The 18,160-nt window shown below is 44.1% G+C and overlaps 3 protein-coding genes across 4 annotated transcripts in view; 1 reads left to right on the forward strand and 2 right to left on the reverse strand.

Annotated features, from left to right (window-relative positions):
• BTK (Bruton tyrosine kinase) overlaps window positions 1-5,817 on the reverse strand; it is a 34,370-nt gene extending 28,553 nt beyond the window's left edge. Inside the window, exons 1-2 of one of the 2 annotated variants that reach the window (XM_044378592.3) lie at window positions 5,686-5,817; window positions 2,570-2,617 (exon numbers count right to left, since the gene is read on the reverse strand). The gene's annotated coding sequence lies outside the window, so the exon portion shown is untranslated. Of the gene's footprint in view, window positions 1-2,138; window positions 2,264-2,569; window positions 2,618-5,685 lie in introns of those variants that run through there. The other variant, XM_026483567.4, reaches the window with a different exon arrangement.
• RPL36A (ribosomal protein L36a) lies at window positions 1,594-8,600 on the forward strand. The gene is made up of 6 exons (XM_026483615.4): window positions 1,594-1,618; window positions 5,690-5,970; window positions 6,367-6,472; window positions 6,664-6,731; window positions 8,032-8,154; window positions 8,442-8,600. Exons 1-6 carry the CDS (start codon window positions 1,594-1,596, stop codon window positions 8,460-8,462), a joined length of 624 nt encoding a protein of 207 aa, XP_026339400.2. The 3' UTR covers window positions 8,463-8,600.
• Window positions 7,534-18,048, reverse strand: GLA (galactosidase alpha). Its single transcript, XM_026483573.4, has 7 exons — window positions 17,819-18,048; window positions 15,098-15,272; window positions 13,920-14,097; window positions 13,271-13,362; window positions 11,623-11,784; window positions 11,222-11,419; window positions 7,534-10,839 (listed from the first exon to the last, which is right to left on the reverse strand). The coding sequence occupies exons 1-7, from the start codon at window positions 18,010-18,012 to the stop codon at window positions 10,576-10,578; spliced, it is 1,263 nt and encodes a 420-aa protein (XP_026339358.1). The 5' UTR covers window positions 18,013-18,048; the 3' UTR covers window positions 7,534-10,575.
• Between the last annotated feature and the right edge of the window lie 112 nt (window positions 18,049-18,160).

The raw sequence follows: 18,160 nt of genomic DNA on the forward strand, positions 1-18,160 counted from the left end.
CCAGGAATTAGCAATCAGATCTCAGTATAGCATCTTTGGGCAAAAGCAGCAGGTATCTGGTGACTGTTTGGAGAATACCCGGACTGGTTTTCAAAAGGCATTATCTTCCTCTTACACCTAAGTCACTTCCTGGTATGGGTCTAGTCCACTGAAAGGAAAGTCTCTGTAGGAAATTTGCTCAAATGGAAATAGTAAATCATAGTAATGATAATTTCAAATTGCACTAAGACCCTTGAAGTGGATGGAAAATTGCCCTAGTTATCACCATAAAAAGTTTACAAAGGGCTCCAGACAAACACATCACTAGCCATAAGCAACAGAATTTGGACTTTAACACAAACAGTTTAAACAGTTTGACTCTACAGGGGGTCAGAATAGAGCAAACAGGGCTAGCCTTAAGGGATACTGTTTTGATAGAACGCTTTAGGTTCCACGAGTATTTGCATTTGGTGGCTTATTAGGAGGATGACATTGTTTTATCAAATAACTGAGGCTCCAGAGAGGCTATAACACCCTTGTTTTAGGGGCTTGGCATGCAAAATGAGGGAAGGAGCAGAACTAGCACACAGCTGACAGCACAGAGGACAGTCCCTCAGCTTTATAGACCCCTGCCTCTAGGCTTTTTGCTGCTGTCCTGTCTCTGGAAACACACAATATGCCTTAGAGATCTTGAGCTTGGAGATCTGGGTGATCAGGAAATTGGGCCCGGACTGGGGATGCCTGGGTGGCTCAGTCGGCTAAGCATCTGCCTTCGGCTCTGGTCATGATCCCAGGGTCCTGGGATCCAGCCCCGCATTGAGCCCTGCATCGAGCCTCGCATGGAGACCCCTGTTCAGCTGGAAGCCTGCTTCTCCCTCTCCCACTCCCCCTGCTTGTGCTCTCTCTCTGTGTCAAATAAATAAATTAAAATCTTAAAAAAAAAAGGAAATTGGACCAGTATTCCATTTGGAGATCTAATAGCTCATCCAAGGATGTCTTGATCAGGGCCACTGCTCCCTTTTATTCTAAATGGCACACCATTTGCTCTAGGCAGACCCTCTCAGGCAGAATAAAAATAATAGCAAGCATGGAGATATTAGCACTTACTGTTGCCAGGCTTTAACTATTTTATATATATTAACATAGTTACTACTCACAACAATCCTGTGGGGAAGGTACTAGAAAAGTAGGGGGAAAGAAAAAAGGGAAAAGAACAGGGGAAGGAAAGGGCAAGAACAATCCAGCGCAATTCAACAATTGTTTATTAAGCTCTGACTGTTCCAGGGGATGCGGTAATGAACAAGATGGGAGGGGGGTATAAGAAGAGGGAATACAGGCAGAGAGAGGAGGAGGAGGAAAAGGAGGAAGGGGATGGAGAGGAGGGGGGAATGGAGAGGAGGAGAGAAGAGAAAAGGAGAGGAGACATGATGAAGACAAAAGAAAGCCGTGCACATGGCAGGCAATGGTAATAGGAAAAACCTTCCCCATGACCTCAGGGGTTGGCCACACTGTCTGGGCTGAGGCTGTTTTCTTCTGGCCCTGACTTTTACCCACATTACCACGAGGTTGGCGCACACACAATCTTTCCAATAAGCCAGCTCCGCTCCTGGCAACATGGGCCAGATGCAGCCCAAGGCAGGTAGCTTACACCCAGGGTTAGCCTGGGCTTTTTCCAGTATACGAAGGCTGAGAGCCTCTTGTGGCATGGGAGCTTTTACTGTTTTCTCAATCTGCCTCTTAGATTTTCTTCTTCTAAGGGGCTCTTGACACAAGTCTACCTTTTGGGCCTTCAGGCAATGTTTGACCAAATGACTTATTTGTATCGTACTGCCATCGACAAGATTCCTTTTCTGCCAAGTTTTGCAGGGGTGCCCACTTCCAACATTTGCTACCTGTTCAGATGGTCACCACATGTCCCTCTTTGCTCTTCTTGTCCTCCCCACAACCCGACTCAGAAGGAACCCTTACAGCCCCTTCTGATCATTGAAAAGGACTGGCAGGGCCTTGCGCTGATGACACTCCCACCCTCTGTCAGCCTCCTTTGCCAGCAGACTCTATGGCACGAGCCATGCTTTCTCTCCGGCCTTCGGTGGGGGGGGGGGGGTCCCATGAAAAGTATTTGCGGCGGCTGCCCAGCCCCTGCCATACCCCAGACCCACCTCAGTCCTGACTTAATGCAGGTAGCTTCCCAGATGCATTGAGATGCCAGGACTTTGAAGGTGTGACTCGATCTCAGAAGACACTGGCCCTGGAGACATATTCTTACAGTCCAGAGAGGAAGGACAGTCTGAGCAAACCCCACCCTTTCACAGCCACTCAGTTCCCTTTTTTTGTTTCCTGACTTAAACCAATGTCTTTTTTTTTTCTTCTTCTCAGCAGCATGGTATCTGGTTCCCTGCTGCTGTCCCTGTTCCCCCCAACCCCCAGCTGTCCCCGCCCTTCATTTGCTTGGGACCTCTGACACTACTATCTTGAATGTGTTCTGAAAGAACCCTGCTCAACATTACCGGGGCCACTGAGACTCTAGATGGGGCTGCGTTGAGCAGACAGGTTATTGTGCTGACCTCCCTGAGGTAAAGGGACCACGTACCTAATCAGCAGAGACTGGAGACTTACAGGAAAGATGATAAATGCAGACCTGCGAAGACAAAGCAAAGGGTCTAATGAGGAAGAGGGTCTTTAGAGTTTCCAGTCCTTGAAGGCAGAGGAGATTCGGGGTCACACCATTAAACTTGATAACGGAAGATGGAGAGTGCCCACAAAAGGGACCCCAAAGTGCAGAGCCCCAGAGAGGTAGAGACAAGACTTCCCCCTGCTGAGTCATTTTCTAAGAAAGCATTTTTTTTTCCTACAGATAAAAATGTCTGAATGTAAGCCCACACAAAGACTTGTGCCCTTCCCCATTTTCTGTGGATGTTGATTTTCTCCCTTTCAGAGTCGGCCTCAGGTATTAACATTTCACGTACACCTTTCTCTTTAATTCTGTAAATCCACGAGCCCAACTAAACGTGTTGCTTGAAGCCAGAAGGTGTCCTCAGCTACTTCCTAGCCTATGTTCTGGCCACAGTCATCCCTCGGAGGTTTCTCCTAGGAAACGCAGCCAGTAGTGGCTGCAGACCAGGATGTCAGCCGAGCCCCTGCTGACTGGTCTGCATGCCCACCTTGACACATCAGGCACGGCCGTATTTACTCGCCCCCCAGGTACTGGATCATAATGTTGGAGCAGATTACAGATCTCACTAGAAGTCTGTCAGAGTTTTTAAGGCAACAAGATTTTTTTAAAAAGCGTTCTGTAGGAATGGTAGCGGGGGTAATCCTCACATCTGCACAAGATAGATGGGCGGTAAGTGTTGCACGATCTCCCTGTTTCATTGACAACATATATCGTTTTACTAGTCACCTCTGAAGAGCTGCTCTAGTCGCCTGAGAGTCGGTCACAGACATTCTCTTTCCCTCCCCTTTTCTTCAGTCAGATGCTACCTGTTGTCACATGGCCTATCCCTTCTCAAGATCCATCTTGGGGTGGAGATTGGAAATTGATAGGCGTACAGTGGGAGATCTGGACAACGAAGAATGGGACAGAGTAAAATAAACCTAGGCACTTTTTCTTTTTTTTACCATCTGCCCATGAGCACTTCCCTAACACACTTGTGAGATGATCGAAGAGCTGCATCCAAATAGTGCAAAAAGAAAGGCCTAGTGTCACCTCAAAAGATTCCCAAGGTAATATAAGGTTCTGTTTTTGGTGGTATTCTGGTCAACACTTTTACTAAAGAACTTTGAGGAAGATACAGAAAGTAGCCTAGCTAATCTGTGAATGGTGCAAGGCTGTTGTGAGCTAGATTGGACGACAGAACCAGAGCAATCGGTTTGCAAAAAGATCTTCATCACCTGCTGTGATAAGCCAACTTCACCAGAGTGTATTTTACCAGAGCTAAGGGTCACACCCCATAATGGGGCACCGAGCTGAACTTCAAAAGATTCCAGGTGAACGTGGGATAGCAGTAGCATTTATGAAAATGGTTCAAAGGTTTTTGCTGATAGTAATAAAGAGAAATGTCATGGCAGTAACATGGCTGCCAGAAAATCCAAGGTCATATGAGGCTTCCTTGTAGAAGTAAAATATCTAGATAGAGGAAAGTGAATAGGCCACCTACTCTGCAAGGTCAGGCCAGATCTAGACTCTTGTGTTCAGTTCTGAGTGTCACACGTTAGGGAAAATTAATGAGCAGGAGCACGTCCAAAACAGAGACCAAGGTTAGTGAAGGGAATCAAAACCAAAGCCACATCATACAAGGTGTAATAGAAAGAACTGAGGTTGATTAGTCTAAGAGGGGCCATGCTCACTGTCTTCATATTTCTATGTTACTAACATCAAAAACCTCTAGAAACTCCTCAAAGGCCAATAAGATTGCCTAAGAGCCCAAAGAGAAGAAGAAAATGCTGAGACTACGGGCTGGCTGTTTGGCAAAGAAACTTTTAGGAAATGTAGTAGCAGGTAGGGGTAACGTTTTCCCAGAGACCAGCCAACAAAAAGGGGATGATCAGAGAGTCAGCTCTGGACCCATGGGTGTTCCTGGAGAGTTATGCAAGCAGGAGACCCCAGGCTTTCATAGTTCCTTAGCCTCTAATCCCTGGTACCCCTTCCTAAGTCCCTGCTCAGTTCTCTCTCTTCATCAACCTCTACCCTGCAGATGCCCCTGCTTGCCCTCCGTGCTGTCGTGGTTAGGTACAAGGCTGTGGTGCTAGAACTACCTGGGATGAAATTCCAGCTCCACGAAATAATCACCTGAGTCGTGCCTCAGTTTCCTCACCTGTTAAATATTAATAATGGTACACACTGCATTGGGTTGTTTGGATTACAATAGGTAGGATATGAGGTGTTTAGGAAAATGCCTGGTGTATATAAAGTGCTCAATAATTGTTAGCTATTATAATTTCCAGGCCACAACAGCCATATTGTATAATGGTAAAGAAACCCAGGCTCTGGAGTCAGATCACCTGTGTTTGTATCCTGGCTCCACTAAATACTATTAACATTGGGCAAAATGTTGACTAGCCTACAGCCTCAATTTTCTCATCTGTAAAGTGGGAATAATAGTACCACCTCCTAGAGTTATTGTGAGAGTTTTATGAGACAAACCATTTTAAATACTCAGTACCCTGCAGTCTTTCTCTGCTAGACTCTTGAAACCTAGCACATGACTTCTGCCAGGTACGCAAGGAAGGGAAGAGCAGCTGGGTACTTTTTCTCTCTCCGCCTGTTGATTGCTATTGTGCGAGCCGAACGATTTCAACGTCACTTTTCAGAACCCAGGGCAGCCAACTTGCTCCTTCAATAAAAGGGGGGGGTGCTTGAATGCCGACCGTTGGTACTATTTTACAAAGTACTTTGTAATTATACATTTATGAGATTATTTGATTATCTTGTCCCTCCCCTAGAACAGTGCCCAACACAGAATAGGAATTCAATTAACATTTGTTGAATGGACCGAACAGCCATGTGATAAATGAATTAGTGCCCTGGCTCCCTCCAAGCCTTCAGTTAACCAAAGATATTCCCAGTGTCCTTGAGGTGAAACGGTAATGGAACCTGGGTGTGTAGGGCCCCTCCATTTGCTCCTAGTCCCCGCTTCCCTCGGAGACAGGGCCAGGGACGCCCGGGGGTCTAGAACGAGCACTACTTCCCTCCTTTAACGCGGCTACCTAGCAGCGTCCGCCGGCGGTGATGACTTGAGGAAAAGCCGCAAAGCTGGAGGACCGAAGCACGTGGAAGACAGGATCCGCCTCAGGCCGAGCCATTCCTTAAGCTCTCACCCACGGCTCCGAAGCGAGTCCTCTCAGCCGCCGGAGGGCGGTGCTCACAGAGCCTTCGACTCTATGGTCATTCTCGCCGCCTCCCGTGAGCAAGAGCGACCAGAAACCTCCTATATACTTCCGTTTCCGGCCCGGCCTCTTTCTTTCCGTGCCGATAGCGCTCTCGCAAACATGGTAGGACCTTGGGGAGCGGGCCCGGTAACATCCAGTTTAATCTTTTCGCCTCCTTAGACGGAGGTCATCCCAGGCGGGCTCTAGGTCCACGGGTGGACTCGTGGTACCAAAGAAACCCAGTGATGTCGAGATCGACCTCGAAGGCACTGGGCTTCGGAGCCAGGAAATGAAGTGATGGGATCAAAGAGGTAGACTTAGTTGGGGGTGGAGGGAACACTCTCTCCACTTCGGGGCCCGGCGGAGGCCGCTGTACCACCTTCTAGTCGAGTGTTGTGTGCTAGCGAGGAGTCTGAGAGTCGAGCCCTCATGGGATGTCTTAGCTTCAGCTGGGTCGGTTGGGGCGTTGTGCAGTTGGTATTTAATAATGCTGCTTACCCTGGACTGTTTCTTTACTAGGTGAACGTTCCTAAAACCCGCCGGACTTTCTGCAAGAAGTGTGGCAAGCACCAACCCCACAAAGTGACACAGTACAAGAAAGGCAAAGATTCTCTTTATGCCCAGGGTAAGACGGTCTGAACGTAATTTGATTTCAATCATTCGGGAACTAGTATAATACATTAGCAGTCCCGCGCCTCCCCCAACCTGGGTTTTGTTATTTCTGCTGGAAAGATAAAACCTGTAAGACGACTTTTCCCTGTGGCGGTTATGATTTATTATCTTTGGTATACCGTAACAAATAACTTCATTCCCCAGGAAAGCGGCGTTATGACAGGAAGCAGAGTGGCTATGGTGGGCAGACTAAGCCGATTTTCCGGAAAAAGGTTAGTAGTAATTACTATCTGACGTGCTTCCCACTTACTGTGGTAAAGACCTTGCATTTTTCTCTAGCCCACACTGTACAGTGCAGGTGTGTGTTTTCATAGTTTCAGTGGAAACTCCCTTACCTGCAGTGACACGTCTAGTAGGCAGTGGAGCTGGGAGTGCAACCCGGGTCTGACTCTAGTCTACAGTCCTGCACTATCTCAGTGTTTTGTTATTTTTGTCCTTCCCTTTTTGAAGAGGCAAACATCAAGTAAAGGGGAATGTACCCTGCCTTCCTATGGACTGAAGTTCGAGTACAGCAGTGAATCCTTTCCTTTGCCCTGTTCCCTGTTATACCCTAGTGAATCCTCAGCCCTTGCTTATAGCGAGAATTGCTCTTACTTTGCTTCTCAGTTCAGAAGCCTGCAGTCTGCTACTTACCTCATGACGTTTTAAAGCTCTTTAAAATCCTCATCGAGGCCTTCCACTGCTCTCCTGAATTCTCATTCAGGCCAGATGAGTTACTCTTCTGCCCTAGGTGATTGGCTACTCCTTAAAGTAGCCAGTGCCTGGAACAGCATTCCTGTGAACACAGCATTTCTTTTGGTGCTTTGCTCATTCAGCCTCATTCCAGAAAGTACTAAGGAATAACGTTAGTGTTCGTTTAGGTGCCGTAAATGGTTTGATCTCAAGGTGGTAAAGGGAATGCCAGATTGCCTTTCCACATTCAGCTAACTTGTTTAGAGGGTGGGGAGATTCTGCCTAGGCTTTGGCTTTTCTGAGAACTGCGAACGGGCAGAAGTAGAATTCTGATTATAGAAGTAGACTTAAAAAGTTTATTAATGTACCTTGAGTTAAATACAGTCAAATGCACATAAATTGTAGACATAATTTTAGGTAGTCTCCAGAGAATTGATCTAAAGTAACAATTATTAACCCCATTTAATGAGAAATTTGTGTTTAGTTCATAGTTCCATGCACTTGGTTGACCCATTTTTGGTTATGGGGAGTACAACTATGTAGAGCTGGTGAAAGGCCACAAGCTCAGGGTGGTGTGATAAATGCCTATTTGATAAGTTCTGTGGGATGTTTGATGGGAATGGAGAATTTGATGGCAATTAAGTATCCTACCTTTGCCATTAAATTTCCTATTAAATGCACTGATTTTTCACATTTCTGTTTTCTCCCTATAGTTAAAGTCAAATTGCCACAACTGTCATTCGCAAAGCTTCCCTTTAAGTAGTACTCAACCCAACAGTCCTGTTTTGAAGAAGGATTTTCTGCAGTAATTTATGAAGGGCTTGATCTCATTTTTTCCAGGCTAAAACTACAAAGAAGATTGTGCTGAGGCTTGAATGTGTTGAGCCCAACTGCAGATCTAAGAGAATGCTGGCTATTAAAAGATGCAAGCATTTTGAACTGGGAGGAGATAAGAAGAGAAAGGTATATCATTACGGGTGGAAGGTGCCATCTTTTCTATTGGGAGAGGTGAACATTTCTCCCCACTTACTGATGGTGGAATCAGGAACGGGGCAATACTCTTAAAATAACTAGATGCATAGCCGAAGGTAGAGGTTTTTGGTGTTGGTCTTGGCATGAGTAGTAGAGGGATAATGAGGAGACTTGACTTAAAAGGTGGTGATCCCTTGAAGGGGGATAGACCATGTACTTGAGGGAGTAGAGGTTCTTTGCAAAATAAAAAACTCACTTTTTTTTCTGTTCTGTTACAGGGCCAAGTGATCCAGTTCTAAGCCTCGTATTTTGTTACATTATGAAGACAGTAAAATCTTGAGGTTCCGTTCACTTCATTGGGTCGCAGTTGGTGTTGTAAGAGGGAAATAAACTAGTGCCATCAATAAAATTCCCCTTGTGGGGCAGTTTATGCCTGATGATTCTTCTGGGTACTTTGCTCATTTGGGATTGAATCTGAACTGGCTGAACTCACATCAAACATGGTGATTGTCCAGTTTGACACTTCAGTTACATGGGGTTTCATGGGATTCCTTTTGCTGTTAAGCCAAGAGTTATTAGTTATCATGGGACATAACTAGAGTCCCATGGTAACTAACAATTATACGTGCATAGTGAATGTAAAATTTACCAAGCAAAATAATTTATCTCCTATAACCTTGCAACTTCATTTAATGAGGAATTTAGGCCCAGTTTTCTCTGCAGAGCATACTATATGTATTCTGTGTTCAGATTTAACTCTCCTAATTGACGTATCCCCTCAGATTTCAAAGTAGACATAAATTCTCATGTTGAAATAACTGCAGAGGATATACTTCCTAGTGAATTAAGCTGCCTGGCAGAATTTAACAAGGATATCTGTCCATTTTTAAAGATGTCTAATCATTGCAAATTTTACATCCTTTTCCTCGTATGCTATTGTATACCTGATTCTTACTTTTCATACTTAAGCAGCAAAACTGAAGGTGAAGCATATAAGTGATACATTTTGGTAACTGGAAGTACGTCTCGGTGAGATGGAGCAGTTTTCTTCCAAATTGCCTTGTTTCTGTGGGTGATTGGGTTTGTGAGTTTTAGCAACTGATGATTACTCCTCCAATTTTATTGAAAATAATTGGTAATCACCTGACAAGCAAAGGAATTGTTATAACATGCAGAGGGCCTTTGTATTTTGAGGGCCTTTTTTGCCCCTTGCTAATTTTGTGCTGTTGTGCGATCAGGATGGGTGAGCTGTGGCCTTGGGTTGTGTGGGAGATGGGTGATTGTGAAAGGGGCGAGGTGATGAGTTGGCTTGAAGCTTTGACTACAGATTGGTCCTCAGGCAAATCAATGGTAGGAAAAGGAGGGAGTTCTAATGTCCAGAAATTCCTTGAAAATGATCCATTCCCCAGGGCGCCTGGGTGGCTCAGTCATTTAAGTGTCTGACTCTTGATTTTGGCTTAGGTCACGATCTCTGCGTTGTGAGATTGAACCCTACAACCCTATGGCTGGCTCTCTCCTGCACCACCCCCTAAAAAAAATGACCCATTCCACACAAACCCCAGTCTGAAGGTCATTGCCTCATCACATCCTGGAAAGGAGGCAGCTTAAAGGGGAGAGGGGAGGGTACTCTGGCCAGAGGTCTGCTATTCTGGCCAGAGATCATAAGGTATCAACTATTGCTGGTGAAAGTAAACCAACTGCATTTGTTGGATCTAGATTGCAAACCACCTTTGGATTTGGAAACCAGTGTGGTGTAGTGTTTCTTGACGAGATGGTTCCATAAAAATTCAGTAATGTGGCAACACAAGGTAATGGGTTGCCTCTGTAGGTTGTTCCTGCTGGGGTATTTTTTGCCCTTCATTTAAAGTAGTTTTGTTTTTATCTTCCTTTGGGCTAAGATTGTACCTAAGTAGTGCCATCCAAGCACCTCAGTAGGCAGTCATTTAAGGGTTAAAAGTCTGGGCTGAAATCTTGGCTGCGGTTTGTAGTGGGTAAGTACCTGCCTCGGTTGTTGGTGAGGCTTCAAATGGCTCAATATACTTCATACATCTAGAACAGTGCCTGGCATATACTAAAGTGCCCAATAAATCACAGGTATTATTTCTTATCAATTTGTTTCAAAAGCTTTTCCCCAAAATGTTGTCTAAAGATCCCTCTGGAAGTTTTTATAAAGCTCCACTGTGGAAAATTTTATTGGACAGGACAGCTAAAGTGGGAATGGAAGAAAAGGGAGACGTAGGGGAGTCACTTTGGCAACAAAATACACATTTTTTCTTTCTGAAGTAGAGGCATAAACTCAGGACCCTGCGATAAAGACCTGAGCTGAGATCAAGAGTCGGACGCTTAATGTAACCGATGAGCCACAGGGGCCACAACGAAGTACACGTTTTAAAGAAGGCTTTTGAGTGTAGTCTAGGTTGCTGCCAGCCGAAGTAAAACAGTGCCTGTGGGATTTATCTTAGTTTTTAAATCTGAAGTCCACTGATAAAACCCAAGCTTTTTCTTCTCAGGCAGGAGCTGTGTGATCATGCAGTCAGGAATACAGGCCAACCCCTGACCCAAGGAAGCAATAGAGATGGTATGAAAACGAGGTCCACCGATCTCCTGCAGGTTTACCATAGCCACAGCCCAGGCTAAGTCCGAGAGTGGGCGTTCCCACACCTCAATGTTGTCTTCCTGAAAAGTAAGCCAAGAAAATAGGTGATAACTTGGTAACTAGCAAGAAGCTGCCTTATTGGTAGTGGCATTCAGTATTATTGTCAGAACTACTGAGCACTTCTGGGAAAAATTAAAATCCTACAGCACACTTTAGAAGTAAAGTAATGGTTAGCAAAAAAGGAGCCTCATTACTGATTATAATATGAAGATTGAAAGTAAATATTCTCAAAAGACAAGTGCACATCCTCTTAACGTAACAGATTTAAGCCCAGGACAATGGTGGTACTTGGACATAAAGCCATTCCATCTTAAACATTTGGATGAACTATAAACTAAAAGGCAAAAGAGGAACTGTTTCCAGCCAATTCTATTTTCTCCCATAGGACATTACTTACTGTACCTTTCTAAGCCGGTACCCCTGCTTGCCCAAGGGGTCCTGGTTGATGGCAATTACATCCTTATCCTGAAGGAGGGCTTTGGCTTGAGGGCTGATGTGTCGGAGGTCATTGGACATGAGTAACGGAGCGGCCATGATAGCCCATAGGGCCATCTGAGTTACCTGCTGGTCCCAGCTGAGGCCAAAGTTACCAATCACTAACTGGGACAAAGAAGAGCAAGAATTTAAGTGAAAAAAGGAAACACTTTTAAAGTTGCCTAGACATACAGAAGCCACTTTCTATGGCACCCTGCTCTGAGTATTCTCGGGTAAGGCCTGCTTCCAGGAATGTTGCCTTCTGATTTACCTTGAAAAATCAATTAGGAAACAGGCCCACTGCAGGGGCTTGAACAAGGAGGGCTTACCATATCTGGGTCATTCCAACCCCCTGGTCCTGCGACATCAACAATTCTCTTCTGGTTAGAAGATGTCCAGGCCAAGATACTCTTTACACTTTGCCAAGAATCATAAACATCCTCAAAATTTCTCCAGTGATTGCAGTACTGTCGGATTTCTGTGTAATTGGGCTGTGAAAACAAACATAACTCTTCTATTTACTTTCTACTGACATTCTTGCAAGATGAAAACAGTCAAGTTTAAAGGAGGCACGTGTAGCCTCTTTAGCGTACAGATTAAAGGTCTCTGAGAGCTAAATCCCTATTATAGAATTTCATTGTAAGAAGTCTGCTTCAGAAGTAGGCCATTAACTTAAAATCTCTCCTTAAAATGGCTTTAACACTTTATGCTGGAAATTTGCCAAATGGTAACTAAGTATGGGGATTATGGAAGATTTTGATTTTTTTTCACAACTAACTGTATTTTCACACTTTCCTAAAATGGACACGTATCACTTCTGTAAACAGAAATAACCAAAATGATCTAAGTAAAAAGAAAAGCTGCAAAATTACATAGGACTTGCAGGCATAGGATAAGGCAATCTAAATCCTAGGCACATAATTTGTTAATGGAACGAATACAAGTCTGAGATAGGGAGGTAGAGTATCAGAGGTTTACGATGTTGAGAAAGAGGGGAGAGTATTCTGCAGAGATTAGAAGGGAAGAACAGGAATTCATTCTATAAGTAATTATTCAACACTTACCACAAGCTAGGGATATAGTGATAAAGTCAGACAAGGTCCCTGCCTTCCTGGAGCTTACATTCTAGTGGGGGAGACAGACAATAAGCCAGTCAACAAATAATTCCATACAGTGCTAAGCTCTTACCAGGAAATTCAGCAGCTCGATGTGATAAAGAATAAATGGATACAGTGCTATTTTAGAGGAGAAGAGCTGTCTGAATATGTGGCATTTGGGACTTCAATGTTAAGAAGGAGCCAGCCATTTAAAAATCTTGGAGGAAGAATGTACCAGGCAGAGAACAAAACGCAAGTGTAAAGTCCCTGAGGCAGCAGCAGGCTTGTGTGCTTGAGGGACAGAAAGAAAACCCAGTGCAGTCATGGAAAGAGTGAGGGGAGGTTGGAGGCAGGCCAGGACCTGAGATCAGTGGGGTGTGATTTTATTCCAAATGCAATGGGAAGCCAATTAAGGCTTTTTTTTCAGCAGGGGAGTGATAGGATTTACATTTTAACGAGATCACTGCGGTGCTCCTTGGAAAACGGATGGCAGGACAGTGGAAGCAGACCAGACTGATGGTGCAGTCAGGGCGGAGATGGTGGTGGCGTGGAAGATCAGGGTGGATGCAACAGAGATGGAAAGAAGTGGGCTGATTCAGGATGTGTTTTGTAGATAGTACTGATAGGATTGCTGGTGGACAGGCTGTGAACTGTGCGACAAAGGGAAGATTCAAAGATGACTGATTTCCCAGGTGAGGGTAGCTTAGAATCCAATTACAGCAGTGGAGAGGGTGAGAAGTGGTTGGATCCTGAGAGAGATGGTAGGATAAGCCTGTTAAGTAAGGTTGGACTTTGAAGGAGACCCTTCTGTCTTCTTTGTTCTCAAGTTCTGAAAATCTATCAGCAAGGCTCTGTTGGGAGTCTGTGCTCACTAGCTCACCTTACGAAAAGGCCACATATAAAGGGGCCACTCACAGGAATACACAATGCTTCTGCCAGTCCTGTTCAGGGCCAAGGACATACGCTTATAACCTGTATGAGAAAACAATGGGTAAAATAAGGGAAAGAAGGGAACTTCCAGCTGGTACTGTGTATTTTAAAAAAAGGCTGCCAGGAAGGGCCATGGTTATATTTTAAACCAGCAGCAGAGACAGGTGGCTGCTCTGTGATTAAATTGTGTTTAGTCCCTCCCAGACTGCCGGGATTATTCTCAGGAGGTAGTGTGGGATGGTGCATATACTGACAAAAGGCAGGAATGAAGATGTTCTTTTCTCTGGGACTGACATTCCAGATGCTTTCCCAAATGCTCTTATGGAAAGTTACAATTACTATTTGTAATGAACTCGGAGCCCTCTTGAATGAAACGTGCACATTATTAGCCATGATTAGGCATGCATGGATTTTACATGCATGCATGAATGAATGCATGGACAAACTGAAAGAAAAGAAGAGGTAGGAGCTCTGACAATATTGAGAATAATTATTTCCAGTATTGTGACTGAGCCTTTAAAATGTGGAGGTGAGCTCTTTGGAATGCTCCACTTACCCTGGCCTCCAAGTTTCTCCCTTTGCTCAGGGCTAAATCATACCTTTTTCTAAATGTTCCACACTGTCACAGTAACAACCATCAAATTTTAGCAGATCAACTCCCCAGTCAGCAAAGGTCTTGGCATCAATGTCGTAGTGTCCAAAACTCCCAGGGAAGCCTGCACAGGTTTTATTTCCAACATCTGCATAAATTCCTAGCTTCAGTCCTTTGCTATGGACCTGAAATGAGAGAAAAGGATCACCACAATAGAAGGGCAATCATGAAGTAGAGAGAACCATTCTAGGCTCGGGGCATAGATAAGTATATTTCACTAGGTATCAAGGGCTTCTTTTTTCACAAACCCCCAAAATTATCCAGTTGAGTTAGCTGGGAGACAAAGTCTCTATCTAATGCTGCAGAGTTCAAACTATATATGTAAGCTACGATACAGAACTAAAGGGAAAGCTATCACTCTCATCTTTTTCTGGTGGGATCCTAAAAGTTGCCTTTCCATGGCAATGATACAATTATCTGGACAAAGACTCTCACCATGACCATACCTTAGGCTCTTCTGTGCCCTCTTCTCAAGTAGGCCTCACGTTATTTCAGCAAGAATCCTGCTAAGTCATCTCCCTACCCCTGATATCTGATCAAGTTCCTCATCCCCTGCCCTTCATGTCTAACTCCTTGGCCTGCCTGCCTGTAGCAAGAATCCTCTTGCCCTTGATGTCTCCTCTTGGTAATTTTCCATCCACTGACCCCCTGAAGTCCGCTCATTGACTATAAAACCCCACTTGTCTTTGTTGTCTTTGAAATTGATCTTGGCTCTGTGTCCTATTGCAGTAGTACTGAATACATCTGTCTTCATTGTCTTTAACTCGTGTCCAGCTCTATTACCCTTAATTTCCAGAATATATTCCTGCTATCTTCTACTTTATACTACAATTGTAATAACTGCTCAAAGCATATGGAAATATATGAACACATGTCAAGAACCAACTTCCCTTTTCCTTCTAGAGAATTCAGGGGTTTCGGCAAAAGGAGAACTTCTCCAGGACAGGCCTCAAGAGCTATTGCAAAACAAGGATCTGCTGATGGAATGACAATTCTACCTGATAAGCCTTACAATTTGATATTCAGATAATAGCAGCTATTTTACTTTCTCAGTTTTTCTGAATAAGCTTCAGTACAAAAGTGCGTACAGTCTCCTGAATGAAAGAGAAATATCTATAAACTCACATAATCAGCAAGGCCTCGGATCCCACTAGGAAAGCGTTTCGGGTCTGCCTGAAGTCTGCCATTTGAATCTCTCTCAGGAGCCATCCAACAGTCATCAATGCAGAGGTACTCATAACCTACATCCTTCCAGCCATCCGACTCCATGAGTTCTGCCATCTGCATGAAGAGCTTCTCACTGTAAGAGAAATTCCAAAAATCGTTGTCATTCATTAAACAAATGGTAAGGCATCTTGGGGTTTTGCAAGTTTTTTCAACCCAGTTACTACCCAGTTCCGTAGTAATCAGTGCAAAGTAAAATGGACTGGGTCCTTTTTTTACTCCCCCCTGCCTGAATACTTCCACCCTAAGAACCTCACACAATGAGGCATGAGAAATACATGAAATGGAAAAGGTAATTAGAACTAAGAAGAAAGTTCTGTAAAGTAAGAAACTACAAAGTTACTATAATCAATAGCTTCCTTAGATATCAACAATAACCTGTTTGAAAAAAAAAAAAGATACCATTCACAAGAGCAACTAAAAACACAACAGAAAAACTAAAATACGTAGAGATAAATTTAAGGCATGGACAGGATCCATAGGAATGTTCCCAAATGATTTCAGTAAATGGAGAGACGTTATTTTGCTCTGGGATAAGAAAACTCAATATTAAAACACACCTTTATACATTTTTAAAATAAGCTCCACGCCCAGTGTGGAGTCCAACGCAGGGCTTGAACTCACGCACTGAGATTAAGACCTGAGCTGAGATCAAGAGTAGGATGCTTAATCCTACTGAGCCACCCAGGCATGTTTTATACATTTAATAAAACCCTGAATAGACCCCAAAAGGACTTTTTAAGGAAGTTGGCAACATGATTCAAAATTTCACCTGAGAGATAAAACACATGAACATTTTACGAAAGATAAATGAAGCTGGTACAGTACCAGTAGCATTAGAATACACAAATCAATGGAATTAAAGAGAAAGTTCCAAAAGAGATCCTTCCAGCCATCTGGTACCATGGAATCTAGTATATACATGTTTTTTTAAAAGATTTTATTTATTTTTTGAGAGAGAGCGCAAGCAAGCATGCATGCACGAGTGGGGGTGGGGGGAGGGGCAGACGGAGAGGGAGAAGCAGCCTCCCCACTGAGCAGGAGACCCCAGGACCCGGGGATTGTGACCTGAGCCAAAGGCAGATGCTTAACCAACTGAGCCATCCAGGTGCCCCAGGAATTTAGTAATATATTAAATGTGGCATTCCTTATAGGAAAATAAAGTGCAGGTGGGTTAACGATTTAAATATTTAAAAAATCCATAAAAATACTCTAGAAAATGTAGGTGACTATATTATCTTCAGGTAGGTAGAGACTTTCTCAACATGATGTCAGGGCCAGAAATCATAAAAACCAACATAAGCTGGAACGACCATATTTATAATATATGACAGACCATACACACATACACACACAACCCCAAAACCAAACCCAAAACATTTCAACTAAAAAATAATTAAGTGGAAATAAAAACATCAGACAGGCAAAGTTTTAAAAGAATGACAAAAATGCAGTGGTAGCCAGGGTGTGGGGAAATAGACATTCTCATACACTGTTCTTGGGAATGTGCATTTGTAAACCTTTTGGGGAGGATATGTAACAAAATAGTTCGATATGTAACCTACCTTTGGATCCGGTAATTACACTTCTAAGGAAAGAATATTATGATGTACAAGGATGGTTAACACAGCTTCACAATAATAATAAAAAAAACTGAAGAGCTTGAATAGCTATGGACAGGAGATTGCTTAAATAAATTATATACATATAATTTGCATTTATGAAGCGTTTATTCTGTGCCAGGAAAACTTTATTTTCATTATACTCTACTACCTACATTTTTTGCAATGGTCATGCATTAGTTTTATTATCAGCTATAAAAATAAGCCAACCACCATTTAGAAAAAAAGGAAAAGACAAAAAGAAATATGTGATGCGAACTACATTCAGCATCCCAGCATTATGCCACCATAGCTTTGAACTGTGTCTGTGAGGATCTGTGATTCATCTCCATTTATTTTGTGCACCAAAGCCAAGAGAGGTTATTTTTGGGGTCCGGGAATGCTCAAAAAATTTTCCATATAAATTAATGGTAATTACTTCTTCACTTTAAGCCATTTCCTCTTATGGAACACTCAACTTTTGGACAGCGGGGGAATCCTTTATAAAGTTCCTCCAGGTCAACCTTCGAGCCAGATGCCACACTCAAGGGCGAGGGGGTGGGCATATAGAGACTCCACGGTTCTTCTAAACTCCCTCCAGTTACAGCCAAGGAACCGCTGACCCAAAAAGCAGAAGCAATAGCACGTGTCTTAGTCCTCTGTCTCTCCTACTCACCCCAGCTATGGTCACTACCAAGGCCTGGCAGACATAGGCAGAACAGCAGTTCACAAGAAGGGTCTGAACAGAACTGGATGGTGAATGGATGAAGTCCCTAGTTGGGTGATCCGGCACAGACAGACGGAGAAGCAGGGGCTGCTGACCCGACTCCTACCGAAGGAGGGATCACGCCGGAGAAAGCTAGGGCTAGTTCCCAACCAGGGCCGTTTGCTGGGCATAAAAATGCAGAAGCAGTAGGGGACCCCTCCCTCAGGCTCAAATGTTCCCTCTGCGACCCTCTATTCCCTCAAACAGAGACAGACACACAGGCGAACGCAAGGGGGTACTCAGTATCTCCTATACCTGATACAGGAATCCGGCTCTTCTTGGCAGTCAAGGTTGCACATGAAGCGCTCCCAGTGCAGCCAGCCCATGGTAGGGGTTATCGCCAAGCCATTGTCCAGGGCCCTGGCCCCAGGAAAGCTCCAGAGAACCACGGCCAGGAAGCGAAGCGCCAGCAGGAAGCCCTGCTGCTGCACTCTGCTTTTCAGCTTCATCGCCGCCGTAAAGCAGTACGGATTTCCACCGGTAATCTGGGCTTTTAAGTTTAACTTTAGAGGCGGACCAATCACCGGTGAGTTATTAAATGATGACGATATTGTTTCTCAGGCAACTGGGACGGTTATCCCCAGAGGCGGACCAATG

Source organism: Ursus arctos, chromosome X (genome assembly GCF_023065955.2).
Source record: "Ursus arctos isolate Adak ecotype North America chromosome X, UrsArc2.0, whole genome shotgun sequence".
Lineage (NCBI taxonomy): Eukaryota > Metazoa > Chordata > Mammalia > Carnivora > Ursidae > Ursus > Ursus arctos.